The following is a 19,270-nucleotide window of genomic DNA, read 5'->3' as shown; positions in this document are numbered from 1 at the left end:
ATGCATTTTGCATTTCCCATAGATAAGCTGGGGTAATGAGAAAGCATCACTATAGACATACAGCAGAAATTATAAATCAATTGTCATGATGATTGAGAGCATTAACTTTTGCTAACATCCTCCCACCTTGGGCTATGCAAGAATGGAAGTGACTGTATTAGTCTACTATATACCAATAACCTACTCAACCTTTTTAACTTTTTAACTTCTGATTAAAAATACTAAGACAATTAATTAAAAAAAAACACTTCCTCTATGTTTTGGGGATGCATTTGCTTGCAATACTTAAATGTATTTTTTTAAACTAATAGAAATAAAACAAGCACAGAAAGCCAAATATCAGTCCAGCCTGCCGTCAGCATAAACTGTTTTCAATGTCCAATTCAGATTGCACAGGAGAAGAAGAAAAAGACAAACCAGCAACACAGCAAGAAGGATATGAAAGATTGAAACTGACCTGTACATGTTTAAGCAAGGTGGCTAACCTGCAATTTTCCTTTTTTCTGTTTTTTTTCCCCCCTTTCAGTTCAATGTCTCCTATACGACCCGGAGGCTCAACTGGACGGCACACATGGATTCTTCTTGCCATGATCCATCTTACCATGGATTTCTCTTCCTGCAGCCCTGTCACGCAAGGCGCGGAATTCAAACTCATATCAAAGCCCTTGCCTCGCCACAGACTAGGCCACAGCCCCCTGTGGGATGCGCAGAACAGGCTGCACTGGAAGATCCCAAGCCTGTGGTGGCAGAGGGCTTCTCGTCCTGGGATGCACCTGGGAAAAGTGGGCAAGGGCCTGCTGTTAAGAAGTCACAAACACAGGGGACCAATGCATAAAGGCATGCTTTGTAAGGAGTGCCAATCTACATATTCTTCCACTGAGCTGTTGGACTCTGTGGGCTCTCCTGTGGAGCGAACCTCGGATAAAGTGACCTTTTTGAAAAGGCCGAGGAGGCAAGTGAAATGGGGGGATTATGAGCATTATCCGGAAGGGAGGACCACGACGGTGCCTGGATTTATCGATTGGGGACCGACGGGGGGAGATGACACAAGCACCGGGGAGAATGGCGACAGGCCGGTTCCAAACTCCACAGTGGCTCGCAAACCCCCGACAACCACCGCTGCTACGATCATCACCACCACCGTGACCACAAAGAGTCCCAGAAATACGCCAAAAAGCCCTCCGGTGGTGACCACGACGAGGAAACTGACCACAACACAGTCCAGTGTTAGTTTTGGAGAGACCATCAAACCTCCTAAGCCATTTGGAGACACAGCAGGTACCTCCGATTTTAACTTCTCTTACATGAGGCGGTTGCACTGTAGAGGTAAAAAAAAGCATATTTATTTAAAAGCTGTGAATCTTCCCGTAAGTAACTATACTGTACATGTGATTGTAGCTGACTCACGTTTAGTCTGTAGATGGTAATTTTATTTTAAAGTTATCATTTCTTATACTGTTGGATTTGCTCCCATAAAATGAACTGACTCAATTTCCCTTTCTGTACTTGGACTGTTTTTTCAGCACAGAGCTAGCACAAAAAAAGCTCTTGCACATGACAATCCCTCAGGAATATGACTATGATAAGGTGCAGTGAAGAGCTTTATTAATTAGTAATTACTGCATCCTTAAAATAGAATGGTATCAAATAAGAAAGAAATATAACATCATGCTATCTAAAAGTGCCATTTTTACCCGTTTCCAACATAATTGAAGTCAATGAAGACTTTATATCAGTTTGCCAATATGCATCAATTCAGATTTGTCTGTGAATCTATTTTTAAAATATGCATTCTCTTTTTTTTCTGCTTGCACCATTTCATTAAGTCAACAAGAAAACTGAAAACAAGAGTTGTTCCTTCTCTTGGCTGCAAACCAGAGCTGTCACTGCTATTTTAATTTTACAGCTTGTGCCTAGAAAACTCATTATTTATTAAAATAAGCTTTAGAGAATGAAAACTCATCTCACATTGGCTTACGAAAGGTTTTTTCCTGGAGTCTAGAGTGGTGGTCTGAGCCATCACTGATAGATGGAGTAGATGCAGTAGAACTGGCACTGGCTTTTAGCACCATATAAAAAACTTGAGATGCTCTAAGTAAAGGAATTAGAACAGATTGTTGACACACATCTTAAATACGTTTTCCCAAAGTATTTCTCAAATCTATTTAAGTGTTCCAATTACATTTCCAATTGGATTAAAAAAGCATAACACAAGTTAACAATGATTTTTCTGCTTTCTGCTGACAATGTGTTGGTGTAGTCTGTCTGCATTTTCATGTTTTTCATCAGTGCCTATTCTCTCTCTTCCCATAGAACACCTTGTCAAGATATTCACTTTCTTTCTACTTCTTTCTGATATTGATACTTTCAGTCCTTTCAAAAGTTTTCTGCTTTAGAATAAAATATTTTTTCCATCGTTGCTCTGATTTCATTATGCCAGCTGAAATATTTGTGTGATGGCCAGTATGCTTTTAATGGTGCAGTATCCCAGGGTGTATTTAACTTTGTTTACATTAATGGCTAGATTTATGCCCATTGATGGTGAAGCAAGGCTAGGATATGAACTTCCTGACTGCGGTAACTAATCTTAGTTTATTAGTTCCAGTGAAGTACTATACAGTATACTATACTCTTTATGTATACTATACAGTACATGCAAGTTTAAATTGTGACAAATAATTGGAATGGGCAACTCCATCATATACTGTAGTTGTCACCAAATGTTTTTTAAAGTATTTCAGTAGTTGTAACAACAATTAAGACTCAAACACTTGGCACCTTTTTCATGTGAGATTAAATGGCCCGTGTGATGGATGAGTATCCTGTCCAGGGGGTATCCTGCCTTGTGCCCATTGCTTACTGGGATAGGGTCTGGCTCCACCAGCACCCTATTTTGGATATAATGGCTAAAAAATTAATGGATTAAATGGCTTTAGTGACATACATGAGTGGCATGATTGTTAGCCATTACAACAGACACAGGGAATTAAAGGAGTAGGATTCACTTGTGACCCATAACCACCAGATCATATGTTTGCTCAGTGTAGAGAGATCTGTGTCTTGGACAATGATCTGAATTCAAGCAATAATGTCTAAAACATTCAGGCCTTAAAGTATGTTTGGTGAAATGACAGCAAGGAGAATATATGTTTTCTAATACTGACCTTACCAAAGGGTGTGTTAACTCTCCGTATTTTTTTAAATAAAAAGAGACACGTGCCTGAAGTACAGAATATACCAAGATATTCGTGTACAAAAAGTGCCTTTGGAACTCTGAGCAAATAGTATATCCCTTCAAAATCACAGCAAATAGCACTTACTAATGTGTTCAGCGCACTAACATTATGAGTCCTGTTTGTGTAGTGCAGCACTTGACTGACTCTGTCAACACGAGTTATTGTCAACCTGATTTTTCAGCACTTCTGTTTGATTAAATGTGCAGTGTCTCTATAGAGTTCTTCACAATCATATCCCTGTGCACAAACCCACTCACTGATGTTCATGCTATAATTCTCTGTGCGTTTACTGCTGAAGCAGTACTTGCAGTGTTCTTAAAACACTGGGCTTGGCTGTAGTTGAAAATACAAAAAGTATCCCTAACTTGCAGTTTGAGTTCAGGATAATATTGTGCACATTGTGTATAATTCACTTTAAGCAAAATATATCCCTCAGGAAAACTTAATCAGATTTACCCTAAATAACGTTAAGAAAAAATCTTGAACAATTTGAATACAAAACTAGTAATACATGTCAATAATTAGAAACAGAACACAAACTCAACTGACAGTCCATTACAGTTAGAAGCAACTGGTGTAAGGGATAACTTAATATTTATTATTATTAATAATTCTTATGGGGAAATGGCTTTTAACATACACTATTGCCTACTACTGTACACTTTTATTGTATACCCATTATATACTGTAGGTCACTGTAACTGACGTCTTCTTAAGTTAATTTTCTCCAAATGTCTTGTTAATTGTAATAACTAATCCTTTACAGAGGTCACTTCAAACCTGCAATGGATTACTTTTTTCAAAGTAACTTTCTCCCAACACTGTTCTTAACCCTGCTCCTGCCTAAATGTATTTTCTTGTCTTTGAAAACTCACATTAAGCTTTCTAATGCAGGTACATGCTGCTTTTTTTAACAGGAGCAGGTCAGACCCTAACCTCAACCCCTTCTGCTCACTAGTGTGCACTGTATGTATCAGCTACTGCACCTGTGCTTTGTCACTTCACGCCCATCACTGCCCCTGCTGCAGCTCCCTGGATCATGCCTTGTAACAGGAGGGTTTCTGATAGCCTTGTCCTCACAGTGAGGCTGTCATTTCCACAGGCAGCCAGATGAAGTCAATAAATCAATCTCATTTCAATTATCTCTTTATTCCATCTTAATTAGGGTTTGACTGAATTACTCAGATTCTTTTATGACTAATGCTCCAGTTATATTAGGTAAGCTATCCATTATGTATATTCCCAGTGCCTCTTATTTTATAGATAATATTTCTGACATTGCGACATTTAAAATGCGGTTTGTATGAAATGTAATTTTCGTATACTGTTCTCAGTAACATCTTCAAAAACTGTTACAGGTGCTGATGACTGGTAAAAAAAGGAAAACAAGACATTCATTTAAAAAAACAATTAATATTCTAATTAGTGAATATGGAATATACAAGTATCGTCAAGTAAAATAAATTAAGTAAACTCAATTTCCTTATAGTGAACAGAAGAAGATTTACAGAATAGTTGTTAAGCATGGATTTTCCTTGCTATTGTTTTTCACACCTATGAAAAATATCCAATCGTATTCCACAATGTTGTGTTTTATCACTTTTGCGGTATATATCATTGCCCCAATTTATAAGATGGACATTTTCTCAGCACATGGAGCACCATGTACTGTACAATCAACTACAAGTTGTTTGATGTTTCTTTTACCAATAAGCCTAAATACAAAATTCTTCACAGACCTCTAGAGGCATTCCAGAACTTTTGCTTGTGTGCTAACAGTGTTATAAAATTATAATTAGTACAACATATAGAGGCGGATACTGATGATAAAAGAAAACGTATAAAATTAATGAATATTCTTTGGAATGCAAACCAGACAGTTATGTATGTTAGTTACTGTATGTAAAGGGGGCTTGTTATATTCAAAATGAAACTTAATCTCTTTATTAAAATAATGTATGTTCTTCTGCAGTAATTAGTGCAATATACTGTATTAAATGGTGGAATTGCACTCATAGGAAACCCACAATTATTCCATTACTTTTTTTAATCCATTTATAGCTTATTCGGGACACACTTATTGGAAGCATCTCTAAGGCAAAATGATCATATACTGTATTTCAGAAGGAATGTGGGCTGGTTGCTGCTCTGTTAACTTGCTAAATGAAGCAATCGAGGCAATCTGTGTTTCTTGTGTTAGATTGTATTGATGGAAAGTATACTGGGATAACACCTGTATTTCTCAAAAAGACAACTGTAAATTGATACGATTGGCTGTTCTGTATATCAGCCAAATTCCCGTCTAGAACTCACTACAGGAACAAAATGCTCCTAATCAACTTCTCTTTGTAATTCACACTGTCGGGGCTATGCACAATCTCTGGTCTTCACATGACAGAATTCAGGAGGTGCCGTCTGTATTGCTGAAAGGGATATCTAGGAATCCTTTGGAAAATGACTTGAAAGAATCAATTCTAGCAACCATGTGAACAAGACAGGCCAAATGACCTCTTTCTATTTCTTATGTTCTTAAAAGGCTTCTGTGACTTTGGTTGGAAAGATTAATAAAGATTAATGCTTTGCTTACATTATGGAGATAGTTTAGATTAAATTTTATGTCCCAGCCACTTCCAGATTGTTTCTAATCAACACATTATTATTTAAAAGAAGACACAGATGGGCCTGGCATATTTAGAGATCTTATCTCTCTTATCTCTTACATACAGTGAATATTAGTTACTTGTTTTTAATTAACGACTTGTTATAGTTGTGCTGTGGTAAGATAACGAATGAGCAAGAAACCTCTCTAAAATGTTTAATGATAAATAGATTCTGCTTTTTAAAAAGCAATTTCTAATTAGCTAATATGCCAAGTTAAATTTGAAAATCAAAAATAAAATGTGTTTAAACCTGGCTGCAGGAAATTGGGTTAAAGCAATTTTCAGCCCAGTTTCCATGAAATACAGCATGTCTAACATAAGCCTTTTACAGCTAATCACATGAAATTTCTTATGATCAAAAGAAAGGCAGTAACAAATACCAAACTGCCACCAAACTATTCATCTAAAGACTGTTTTTGTTGGGAATACTAATACTTTTACCAGTCAGCTGTTGTCAAGGCACCATCATTGCCTTTTATATTTTAAAACTAATATACTGACATTCAAGTTTTCATCACACCTCTTTAAAGAGGTTATTGGGCCTTTTCCACTAAGGTGCTGGTTGCCATAGTAACAGGCAAGCTTAATGTTGGCTTTTTCTGTCCATTAGCAAACCGGGACAAAAAGGTAATAACCTTGACTTTCAAGAGCAATCCTGAAATCTGTGGCCTAGAAAGTGTGGAATTAAAATACTGTAGTCAATCCCAATTACAGATTTATTTTCTTCCAGCAGTGCTGTCAGTAATCACCATGTAAAATGTCTCAATTGAGTCATGGTGTTTAAAGTTTGCAGGTTTCATAATGCATCATGAAAATGTCTTTGATCACTTTCAATTTTGTGAATATTGGGGAAAAAAAGTGGATTTCTTTTGCTGTGTCCTTAAATATCTGAAGTACTTACTGTAGTCTGTTCTTATGTGACATTATTGTAGCTTTCTAAATATGCATCTTGTCAACCAAACTTCACATGATATGAAGAAGTTTTGGCATTACGACTTGAATACAAGGAACCTGGCTGCACAACCTGTTGTCTTGTACTTATTCTGAAAATTAGCCATCCAGTGTGATTGAGTTGTAAAGTCTTTCCTCTGACTCAAGGTGCTGACAAAGCAGTTAGACTAATTGGTTGGGATCTTTCAGGGCTCATTTCTCACAGTAAATGTTTCAGAAGGTATCAGCTCAGTGGATATTTGGGGAGATCAACATTTTGATGCTGGCAATTCTAAAACACCAGTGGTGCAGTAGGTAGGGTTTCCCAGCAAAGTTATATGTACAGAAACTCAATGCACCACAGTGCTGGGACAGACTTATTGTAGCAAAAGGTATTAGTCAGTATCACATATCAAATTCCATATCTCTGGATATTCAGCACAGATATAAAGTGGATATAAAGTTTAGCACTTTAGATTATCTGCTTGTTAATGTGGATTTTTCAAGGTTGGGGAAATACAGTTTTGATTTTGATTTTGTATTAGCATTCATTTTTGTTTGCAGTTGATTGTGTTTTGATTGTGTTTGATTGTTGATTTAGTTCTTGAATAACAGAGAGACATGAATGGCATAGACTGTCTTGAGGACATTTATTGTGCTTTCACAAAGATCCGGACAACTATCTTTTCATAAACTATAAATGCAGTTTTCAAAATTTTACAGTTCTTGAAATGTAGAAGTATTGAAATGTGTTTATGTGAGGTATTTGAAAAGGATAGTTACTAAACGCAATGTACTGTACAGTATGTTTTTTAAATTTAAATGCCCTTCCAATTTAAATTTAAAGGCACATATTTAGTTTTGGCACATAAGGAAATAGGTAGCCACATTATATTGTGCCAGTTGTGAGGGTTACATATTGGCAAGTACCAGAGAGAGATATTTTATAATCTAATATATTATATACCCAAAACCTACCTACCAAACTATGAGTTCTGTACAAAATCACTGTTACAACATTATTAGAACAGTCCTCAGTTCAATGTTTCTTTTTTTCTCAACTGGGTGATACAGTACTTTATAACAGCCAGCAGCTTCAGGATCTATATATTAATACCTAGTGTTGATTTTAAAAATATGGTTTTCATAATGTTCTAATGTATAAGGAAATTGAACTTTAGCACCATTCTGTTTATCCTAAAAAACCTTTAGGATTCCACATATATTTCAGTGGTTCGCATATTAGACTAAAATAGTTTTAAGCTTACCCTTCCCTATCATAAAAAGCACAAAATTTGTTCACATATTTTCCAGGAAATAGGGAGCCACCATGTATCATGACAATTGCTTGTTTTTTAAAAAAGCAAACTGCTTGTACAGTACAATGATTTCGAGAAGTCTTGCTGAACAAAGCTGTGATTGAAGACAAGATCATCTATATTTACAGGCTTTTAAAGTTCACAGAAATGAACACTTCTTGAGTTTCTTTAGGACTTTATAGAATTGTAAGACATGAACTTCTAGTCTTATTGTGATTATATGAATTGGCCAAAAGGGTAAGAAAAACTGCTTTGTGCTTTTTGGAAATGTTTCCCGTTCTGCCTGAGAATTACATGGAAGAAAACTTTTGGATTGGTTTCCCATTGGAAACAATGAGAAGTGTGAGACGTTAGCAGAGGGTGAAATGTGAGCAGAATGATACTCAGGTTTCCTCACTTATTCTGAAGAGTTGTGGTTGGGTTAGTTGGTGCCTCATTATTTCTGTATATGGTGTGTGAGCACCATACATTGGATTGGTGTTCCATCCAGTGTGCACTTTAGGGTTGCAGCAACCCTTATCAGGAGTATGTAGCTTTCTGATAATGAATAGGAGTTGGTTTAGTGCTTGCAATTTAATATATGCTGGTGTAGTTTGGTTTTCTGATGTTTGCTCTGCCACTGGGTTTGCATTGTTTTTTATTCAGTTTCCTCTACATGGTAACTACTGAAGAAACATTATTTTGACAGTCAGACAAAGCACAAGGTGAAGGGCAAAATCTTTCCTTGTTGAAATTTCTCTTGATGTTAATCTGTTACCCTTAAATTTCAACTTCTGCCTTGATGTCAGAAATGTACAGTGAAAAGAAAATGTAAATCACTGCCAGATAAGAGCTAATTTGCCTTCTGAGCATTAGGATCCTAAATGACAGGGCAGGAAAAGTTTCAGAATTAGGTCAGGCTGTCATTAATCCGAAGTTGACAGGTCTGCATTTCTGGTCCTGCTAAATTAGCAGTGCATTCTAGTGTGTATCTGCTGTGAAAGAGACAGCAGCAGTCTGCAATTAAGTGCTGGGGCATGTCAATTAAAGATGTTGGACTGAGAACTCTTTAGCTTTCAAGCTAATTTAGGTTCTTTCTTTACAATGAACACATACAGTATGCACTTTCCAGTGCTTTGTCTGTGTTAAAATGAGTGGTCAATGATTTGCAAAGTGCCTACATTTGAATAACACAGCTGGTGGGGTTTTTTTTCAGTACTTTGTCACCAGAAATCATTATACTACACCCTAGCAAAAACATTACTAATAGTTTCCCTTCAAAACAGCCTCATATTTATATTTTTGCTTGCCCTTGGTTTTGGTTTTCAGTCTAATACTCAAGTTGTAGTCCCTGTTGCCTAAAAGAATTACCCCAGAAGGGTGGCAGGAGAGGCTGTCATTTGGATGAGATGTTAAACTTGGGTACTTGGGTCATTATGGATCTCAGGGTGCTGCTTGGTCATTCCTAAAGTTCCTTCTTCATTTGAAGGGGCAAGCAAGTTCTCATTTTTCCTGCTAATGTGTTCTGTAGGGGGGATCCTGTCACATACAGTAGGAGGAAGATGCCACGCTTCACCAAGGTGGTTGCTGTTAATCACAGAGGGTCGATGTGCTCTTTCTTCCTCTATTGGAAGTGCTTTGGGAAGATAAATGCTATAAAATGCCTACAAGTAGTACTACTAGCATTAGTTTAATAGCATTTTAACACTGTTCCAAGAGATTTCTGATCTTCTTACACAGTAAGAGTTCAGGACCTTGGATAGTTCTAAGGTTTAAAAACAATAACTGCTTTCCTGTCTTTTAGGGAGCTATTCCTGCCTTACAAGGTGCATTAAGATTTCCATCTCTGTGCATCAGGGACTGTCAGAACCTTCTAATCCCCTGGCTTATATGGTTGGGTTAGAGAACCTGAAATGAAAATGCAAAGGGAATCTCCCCGACTGTGACTGTTTTAGGCATGTGGGGGGATCTTGCACTGTGTTTTAATTCAGTAGGCTTGTAAGTCACTGTGATTTTAGATTTGTGTATTTAATAAACTAATTAGCACAGATGTTTAGAATTCATTGGTTATGAAAAAAACAAGCCCAGGTGATATGTAAGATAGAGTATGTGTCTGCTAAATGACATTATGTTTCTCAGTGTTGGTGTCTTCTACAAGCCTGTCATGCAATTAATGATTGCAGGGCAAGACCAGAAAAGATAAAGCTAGGAGCTATATCACCATGCAGCTCACAACCGGCAACCCACTGGAGCTCAGCAGGTGTGAGCCTGGCTGGTACCTGGATGGCGGGAAAGCTAAGGTTGCTGCTGGAAGAGGTGTTAGTGGGATCAGTAGGGTGCGCTCACCCTGCAGTCTGTGTGGGTCCTCATCCCCCAATATAGTGATGGGGACACTATACTGTAAAAAAGGTGCTGTCCTTTGGATGTGACGTAAAACCAAGGTCCAGACTCTCCATGGTCTTGAAAAATCCCAGGACATTTCTCAAAAAGAGTAGGGTTGTTACTCTGGTGTCCTGGCCAGATTTCCCCCAAGACTTTTCTAAGTCTGCCTAATGGCCTAACATCTATGAATTGGCTTCAACACACTGTTCTCCTGCCCACTGATAACTGATATGTGGTGAGCATTCTGGCGCACTATGGAGGGGAGTTCCCATTACTTGAGAAGCACTTTGAGTGGAGTGTCCAAAAAAGTGCTATATAATTGTTAGTAATTATTTTTATAAAAAACTAAAATGTTTGACATTGTCCTATAAAAACATTGATAATGAAATATTTTCAAGTAACCAAAGCATGCTGTTAAAAATAGTGGTAGGTCATTTCCCAAAAAAGTAATTGTAAATTCATATATGTTATTAAAATTTAATTAGGTTTTAACTATGAACTAGACAAAAAAACTCTTAAATATATTTTATTTTACAAAAAAAATAAAAATTGAGGGCCAGAAATAGCCAAAAATAAATACTACCAATAACTATAAATGAGGGGATTCAATTTGAGGTCAGAAAACAAAATACAACATTAAATCAGTTCAGTGAGATACTTTATAGTGAGTGCTATAACCCCAGGTGTCTAGTGGTAAAGGGATGTAACATTTAGGATGGGTTTGGATGCAGGTGGGCTTTCCTGTGAGGGACTTAGGAAGCGTGACCACAAAAGTTAGGTGCAAAAGCGACAAGCAAAAACAAAGCGTAAGCTAACAAAACAAGCGAAAGGTCAAGCAATAAGAGTTCTAAGTTGAGCCGGAGCTCATCAGAGTCGAACCTTCTTCAGGTATTTAAACTTGAGGTCTGGTTGCCGATTGGCCAGGAGTCGATGATCAATGGGACTGATGGACCAATGGGAGGGGGGTATCTGAATACAGGAAATGGGGGAAAAAAGCAAAACATAGGGACATGCACGGGGACGTAACAGCGAGTCTCTAAACAAACAATGAAAATGTTAACTTAATATAGCATCTGCTACAGCTCTTTTGGATTTAAAATTATATTTCTGCATCGTACAGGATTGATCAAAGTGCCCTAATTTTGTATATGTCGATGCAATGCATTCGAATATTTATTATGCCTAATTAACATTTTGTCTTCATTATAAATATGCACTGCAGCAATCAGGCATTTTTTTTTTTACATTGAAGTTAATTTTTAAATTGGTTATACAGGTAATTGGCAGTAATTGGCAGGGAGTCACCCTTAAATCTCAGTTTGATCTGTAACAAAGTAGTCAATACTGATAGAGGGCTACTACATTGCAATTGCAGTCAGGTCTCTGTAACACACACAGTAATGGGACTGGTTTGAAGGTGGTCATTTGCTTTTGAAGAGCAATTTATCCATGTAAGTGAATGACAGAAAAACAGACCTCATCTGAGCCCTCCTTTTATATTTTCTTTAAGAAAAGATGTTCTCTGTTCTACAGTTTCACTTTTCATGTTTTCTCCGGATGAATTGTGACCTATAACCAGTCGTGTCTTCAATACAAACTTTTCTATTAATATTAGGATACCTAGTCGCATCTTTCTGTAATAGGTTATGTACACAATCCAATAATCTTCTAACTGATTATATTCAACTTAGCGCACTGTTAATTTTTTGTACATCTGTGGAATCTTTTGAATATGAAGCTAGTCAATTGGTATGCTTGTTTTTTTTCGTTCGTCCCAAAACATTCACCATTTTACACGTAAATGGCTGAGAACGTCACATGTGTTTTACTTTATTACTGTTCACACCTCTTTTCCTTGCGTTTTTTCTAGCTTTCTTTGCATTCAGTTTCAGCAGTGGGTGTTAAAACAGGCTATTCAAATGGCTTTGAAGATGCATTAAACACGCCCTTTCAAAGCTGGATTACTTCCTGTTCTTTCTTGTGCTTTATTTTCAGGTCTGGCAGTTCACCAGATAATCACAATCACTGTGTCTCTTATCATGGTCATCGCTGCCTTGATAACAACACTCGTCCTTAAGAACTGGTAGGAGGGAGTCCCTACATCCATGTTTCTACCTTGTTGAATTTGATTTAGAAATTTTGGATCTTTAATTTAGACCTCTTTAATAACGATGCCCCTCACCACACTCAGCACACGCTTTCCTTCTCCCTTTGAAACAAACTGGAGTGCCCACGTCTAACTTGACCTTTGCGTTTCTCAGTCATGCAGCTCCAAACGGAAATGTTATCCTCTGATTTATACCAAGTAGTGTTCTTTTCAATTGGTGAGCCAAGCTATCGATCGGGATGACCGAGCTCAATCTGAAATGTGTCCCAGTTGCAGTGGGGCAATATGGTCAATCCTCTGCTGGATTTATCACTTAGTTCATGACTTTGGAAGAGCAGACACTGATTCTCTCTTCTGACACTTTACAAGTGGAATCCCCTGTCCTGAGAAAAGGCTTTAGTATAAAAAAACCATAGAGTTTGAAAACATACTGTCTCAACAAACAACGACTAGGGAATAATGAATCCCATTCTGCTTTATAGTTTTTCTCATACATGGCATGTACATTTTATTTTTTTTTCTTAGAGCTACGAAGCACAAGCCTATGTCTCTGAGCTCAATTCAGTAGGAACAACCTTTTTAAAATAAATCTGTAAAGGTAAATCACAAGGCCTGTTATTTTCATTCAGTATCGAGGGTTTCGATCCAAAATTCACAAATTCCCCAAAATAACGCAGGCTGCCTTCTCAAGTTAAAATTGTAAATTTGTTTGCATTTCTAGTGATGTTTCAGAAACATAATTTTTGTGGCATTTTTTGTGGTGTGTATGTAGTAGAATTGCAGCCTTGTGTTTTTCTTAGTTACCAGACTGCCTCAGACTGTACAGTAATTTGTTCTCTGCTTTTACCCCGAAGTGAGTAAGTGCTTTTGCTGCTTGTGACATTTTCCCCATTGACTTAACAAGACCTCAGTGTGTGGTACAAGGTATGATTTTATTTTTGCTTTGTCTTTTTGGTACCTGTATTTGTAGCTGTGCACAGAGTGGAAATGGACGCCATAACAGCCACCAACGGAAGATCAACCAACAGGAGGAGAGCTGTCAGAACTTGACTGATTTTACTCACGCTCGGATTCCCAGCAGTGTAGACATATTCACTGCCTACAACGATAGTTTACAGTGCTCCCACGAATGTGTGCGGACTGCAGTGCCAGTGTATACAGATGAAATGATACAGCAGACCCCGGTTTACAAGACAGCATATAATGGAAATAGGTAAGCATGCATTCAGAAATGGTCACCAAATCGCAATTAAGAAGACCCAGATAAAAACATGGAAATATCTGTTTTTTTTACTTGAACCATTTAAACATTAATTCAGGAGACTGCTAAAAAATCTCTTTAATGTAGACTATGTATCTCATATTTATGTTTTAGGATTTATTAATTATAAATGTGTAGAACAATTATCGTGATATTTGCTCCTACTTGAGTGACACACGTCAACAAGAATTGTTGCTCAAGTGCTTTATTTGCTGGGTTTAGATAGAGAAAAGACAATCGGACATGATCTTCTCTGCTTAAACATTCGTTAACATTTCTTGTGTGCATTATTGGTGCAGAGATTTCAAGGATAATCCCATAACAGATTTAACTGAGAGTCAGTCTGTCAATCAAGCATGGTTTCTTCTCTCCCAAAAGGCCCAAAAGGAATTAAGACATAATATCTGTAGTCTACTAATGATCCATAGGAATCACAAGCTAGTAAATGTTCTATTTGTAATATTAAATTTAGATTGACTTCCTCTTGCAGAACTTTTTCTAAACTCGCAGTCTACAGCTGATATGACATGTTTTATAAAGAGGGAAAGGCTGCTGTAGGGAAATAAGGCCATTCTTGAATCACAATTCACTTGCACTGGTTTTTATTGTTCATTCATTGTTCATTCAACAGCTGCATTTACGTGTTTCTTTTCATTTTTATTTCATTTCATCTTTGTCACTGGGCTCTAGCTCTAGTATATAACGCTGCTGTATAAAGTTGAACGGTTTGTTGAACCTGCTGTTGTGTCTCCACACCACATTGAATCATGTTGGTCCTTAGTTCCCTGTGTGTTCAGTACTCTTGTGTGCAAACACGTCAGCATCCGTTGGTAAGAGGTTTTACCTGGCAGAGAAAGTAATGCTTTGTTGAAACAACTTCCAAATAAAAAGATTCATGCCCCGTCTTGCATTCCAGTGTTCCATTTTTGTCCTCTTTTCCACAATCATGCTTTGTATCCAGACATTTCAAGGGGTTATTACATTGCTGAACACATTCATACAAAATAATTAGCAGAAAGTGTTGCATTTGTTGAGATTTTAAAAGGATCGCGATAAATGATTGCAAGGTGTCAGTCCGAAGGCTTGCTTTCGTGCTTGCAGGGAAGAGCTCAAGCCAGTGCATCAAGCACTGTGCAGGTCCAGCTTTGTGCATAGAGAACTTATGGATGAATCTTAAAAAGATCAAGCAAAAAACACTGTCTTGATTTTTCAGAGTGGTATAAATTTAAATGTAAATTGGTATTTCCTGCATAGATTAATTTACCTAATAAGTGAAGTATTTATTACACTCTTTTGAGCATTAGGTTAATAACCTAGAATTGGTAATAGTACATAGCAATTAAGACCATATAATATTTGCTGCTAATAATAATTAAAGGCACATTCAGAGCTCATTCGGAAACAGCTACTGTTAAGAATAGTAATGATAATAATAATTGAAAAATTCAAAAGACAAAAAATGCTAGACATTGACTTAAACCTGTTACCATACCAACTCCTCATACTGCATCTCATTAAGGCAGAAAGCATAGAGGTGCAGATGTGCTAACACTTCTATTATTAGGTGATTACTAAGGTTAAGTCACAGGGGAGCTTAGACTTTTATGTTTTTATGTTTCATTGTGTTCACATTACAGTCTCATGAATTTATTAATGGAAAAGCAGTTCCGACGAATTGGGACTATCAGTTAGGCAACCTATCCAGGATCCTGTTAATTCTCTTGATGTTAGTTAAACTAAATTTTGTTAATACATTACATGTAGCAAGACCTACAGGTAAATGTGAATACAGTACAATATACAAATGGTAGTTTCATTATTATTTGTAGTAAACAGTTGTAGAGGTTTCATAATGACTTCATTACTGCTACGTGAGGTTTACTTTTATTTCTGAAATTATATTTATATTAATTTTTCAAGTCAACAAAGCATTATTTTTAAGGGGAATCCACAGCAACACAGTTATTTTCCCACTGAGGATAGAGAGATTTTTTGTGGCAGGCCTGTGTGTTGTTTGTCATGAACCAGTACACACAAGCCCATTTTTCTGCTCGCTGCAGACCTTCGCCCACCGAACGGCAGCTAATTCCAGTGGCCTTTGTCTCTGAGAAATGGTTTGAAATCTCCTGCTGACTGGCCGAAGTCGCTTTACTTCCTGTGGGCGGAACAGACTTCGTGTTTCTGTTTCCTGGTACGTACCTCAATATGTTCCTCGAGCTTTTCTCAAGCTAAAACCCAAGCCAATCACCCATGCGCCAGCCTTCAGTTTGTCGCCACGCGTAAAGCTACAGTACCTCTCTAAATGACACAGTGAGTCTCCCTTGTTTGCTCTGCAGGTATTTGTTGTTTCGTCTACCTAAATATTTACTGTCGGTGTTTCCTGCTATGCTAATTTACATCACTGTAGTATGCAATCTTAAATACAGTTTTAAGTGTTTTTTTTATGCATGTAGCAATTTACAGTAAGACTTATAGAGCTTTGGGTGCTTTCTTCTTAATTTCAAGTGGAATGTAATTGTAGGAAAATGAAGATGTTAGATTAGATTATTAAATCCAAGATGTAATGCTTACACTATAGGAATCTTGTTTCTCCAGAGGCAAAGGTAGGTACATTTTCATTATTTTTCCCATATTGCTGTTTTTCCAACCATTCCTCATTGCAAGCATTATGAGCTGTTTTTCCACCTTTGCATGGGTCTGCTGTGCAAATCCTTATAGGATCAGTCTACCCAGCCAATCCGTGTGTCTTTTTTTCCCCTCAACTCCACCCCTACTCCACACAAAAAAAAAAAATCAAAATGGGTTTTGTGAAAAAAAAAAATCTCTGCACCAATTGTACTCAAATCGAGTAAAGGGAGGATAATTTGTAAAAATGGAGTGTGTGTTATATTCAGCCCTATTACACACACACTTTACAGAATTTTGAATAATGCCAGTGTTGTACTGTAAGTGCTTCATCATATGAAGAATTAATTAAGACTTTTTTTCTTTCCAAGCCTGAATTAATGTCTTTCTCTCACGTATGGATTTGTATTTATGTGTTTGTAAGTGTGTACTGTACATTATATACACGCCATATGCATGCTACTTTTAGGTACTGTATATAGAGCTACTGTATATTTGTGTGATGAAAGGGAGTTCCTTAGTGCTTTGAAGAAGAATGTTTCTTTTTTTCTTTTTCTTTAAAACTTGCTAGGACAGAATTTCAACATTGTTTTCTAGTTGGAGCTGGGTTGTGGTCACAATCTGTAACAGCTTTGAAGACAAGGGGGTGAAAAGTAACATACACTTATGTAAGCATACATACACCAATTTGCATGTGTGCTAAGGGAGTACAGAAGATTTGGGAGAAACTCAGTCCCAGCTCCTGCCAAACACCTGAGATATAAATATGGGACTTTGGACTTTGTTTCCCAGTGTTCATTGCTCTGCATCCCTTCTCCAGCCCTGCCGTCACCTTGCAGTAAACCCATTGGCTCATCCCATAGTGACGTTCTGACAGCCTCTTCCTCATAGCCAGGTGGTCTTCTCTCAAACCAAAGCGCTGCATGTCATTAAAATCTCATTTAATAGGCTTTTAAATACATAATAATTTGGATGCTGTCTGTATCTCCTGAAATATGGCATATACTGTATGCCATATATATATACAGTAAGTAGTTATATACAGTATAAGCTATATAAGTTGCTACGGTATACAGTATATTGCAACCTTATGTATATGTGCAATTTTAAGCAGTTTGTGTATACACTTTGTACAGTTTATGTATACACTGTATAGCTCATTATGGCTCATCATGCTCATGTAGGGACATAAAAATGATACAATACCGTTATGGGTGTTCGTATATTAAACATTAAAGCATCAGGTTATGGCTACAGGGGAAAGCAGAACTTTTTCTTGAGAATAGTGTTTGTATTGTATTTTCCAAGGACACCCAGTTTTCATTTTGGGATTAATTTTCAGTAGCACCTCATCAAATTAAAATGCCACAGTAATGTATTATGAAATGGAAAGTGAAGGCAGAAATTGAAATAAGAAATAACTATAAATAAACATTTACAGCACATTTGAAAAATTCAGCTTTTAGTCATTTCCTTGAAATGACGTACAATACTGTATAGGAACTAAGACCCCTTTGGAAGCAGGTACTGGACTCCTATTCTTTCTAAACTTAATAAAAATGAGACCTTTATGTTTTCTGTTACGGTTCAGCACACTGAATTGGATTCATTTAAAAGTCTAAATACAGTCGGGAAGAAAAAAATGAAGGCACCGAAATGGTGTAAACCCTATGGGGGAAGAATTTTCCAAGGGAATCAAGTCTTTGTTATTGACCCAGATTTTAATGAGAACAGAGTGCCTGCAGGTCCTGCAGAGAAAGGAGGGAGTACAGAAATATGCTGGCTGTTCTCATTATAATTCAAGTAAAGAGAGGGATAGTCAAATCCTAATAGTTTACAAAAAATATTGGAAGATTATCTTTTCACCTTCCTGTTGTTTAAAGGTGCTAGTTTCTTATTTGCTTAACTGATCACGCCTAAAGTCCATCCTTGGAGAGGTTTAAAATGAGCAAATGTGTTTCAGAAAGGGTCAGAAAGGCAGGGAGAAGAGATGACCAAATCACTGTTAAAATTAGCCTTTTTTTTAGGTTGGTTAAAAAATTACCTTCAGCTATTTTTTGTCTCAGAGTTCTTTGTTTTTTTGTATAATCTATATAATCTTCCAAAACACTCTTTAATTTCATTATGGCTGCATTTAAATTCAAGGTACTCTTTTATTTTTCCCGCAAAATGAAAGGTGTGTTGTAGAGCTGATGCTTTATATAGGAATTTCCTTTCTAGCCTGAATTGAAGACCAAATAAAGTAGGTTGCATTTCAAAGCTCTGTTTGAAGTAAGTCAGGGAAGAAAAGCAAGAAAACAACTATGAAGAACCGAAGAGTTTTGTGTGTGTCTCGTTTCTTGCCTGGAAAGTAACTGAACAAGGGACAAGGGAGACTTTGAAAAAGTGTAATTAAAAATGAGAAATTCTGTGTGTGCTCTGCAAAAGTATTTGCTGCAGCTAAGAAAAATGTGCTTTGTTAAGAATGCCAGACTGAAGTATTCACCGATCTGATTCTTCTGTTATACATGACCATGAAGAGATAAGAGCGTGTTATTTCTGAGCCTATCTTTTGTGCTTGGAAAATAAGATTTTTCCTTATTTACTTTACTGTAAAAAATGCTACAGTAAAAAAACAAATCATTATATATTCCTTATATACTCATCCATCCGTTTTCAATAACTCCTCAGTCCAAAACAAGGGTCATAGACAGCCAGGCCCAATCAGTCAGACAGTGAGCACAAGGCAGGATTGTGGGTGACTCCTCATGATGAAATATGCCTGCTTTAAC

General features: G+C 37.0%; 1 protein-coding gene across 3 annotated transcripts in view; it reads left to right on the top strand.

Annotated features, from left to right (window-relative positions):
- Positions 1–19,270, top strand: part of ajap1 (adherens junctions associated protein 1) — a 51,563-nt gene that overhangs the window by 25,447 nt on the left and 6,846 nt on the right. For 2 of the 3 annotated variants that reach the window (XM_088616955.1, XM_088616956.1), the window contains exons 2-5: positions 527–1,278; positions 12,502–12,589; positions 13,584–13,826; positions 15,935–16,065. In XM_088616955.1, coding sequence (XP_088473081.1) covers positions 527–1,278; positions 12,502–12,589; positions 13,584–13,826; positions 15,935–16,007 — 1,156 coding nt within the window. In that variant the 3' untranslated portion in view covers positions 16,008–16,065. The remainder of the gene's footprint in view (positions 1–526; positions 1,279–12,501; positions 12,590–13,583; positions 13,827–15,934; positions 16,066–19,270) is intronic. The other variant, XM_088616957.1, reaches the window with a different exon arrangement.

This window comes from Lepisosteus platostomus, chromosome 23, assembly GCF_059453375.1.
Source record: "Lepisosteus platostomus isolate fLepPlt1 chromosome 23, fLepPlt1.hap1, whole genome shotgun sequence".
In the NCBI taxonomy this organism is placed as follows: domain Eukaryota; kingdom Metazoa; phylum Chordata; class Actinopteri; order Semionotiformes; family Lepisosteidae; genus Lepisosteus; species Lepisosteus platostomus.
This window is presented reverse-complemented; position numbering and strand designations above follow the sequence as displayed.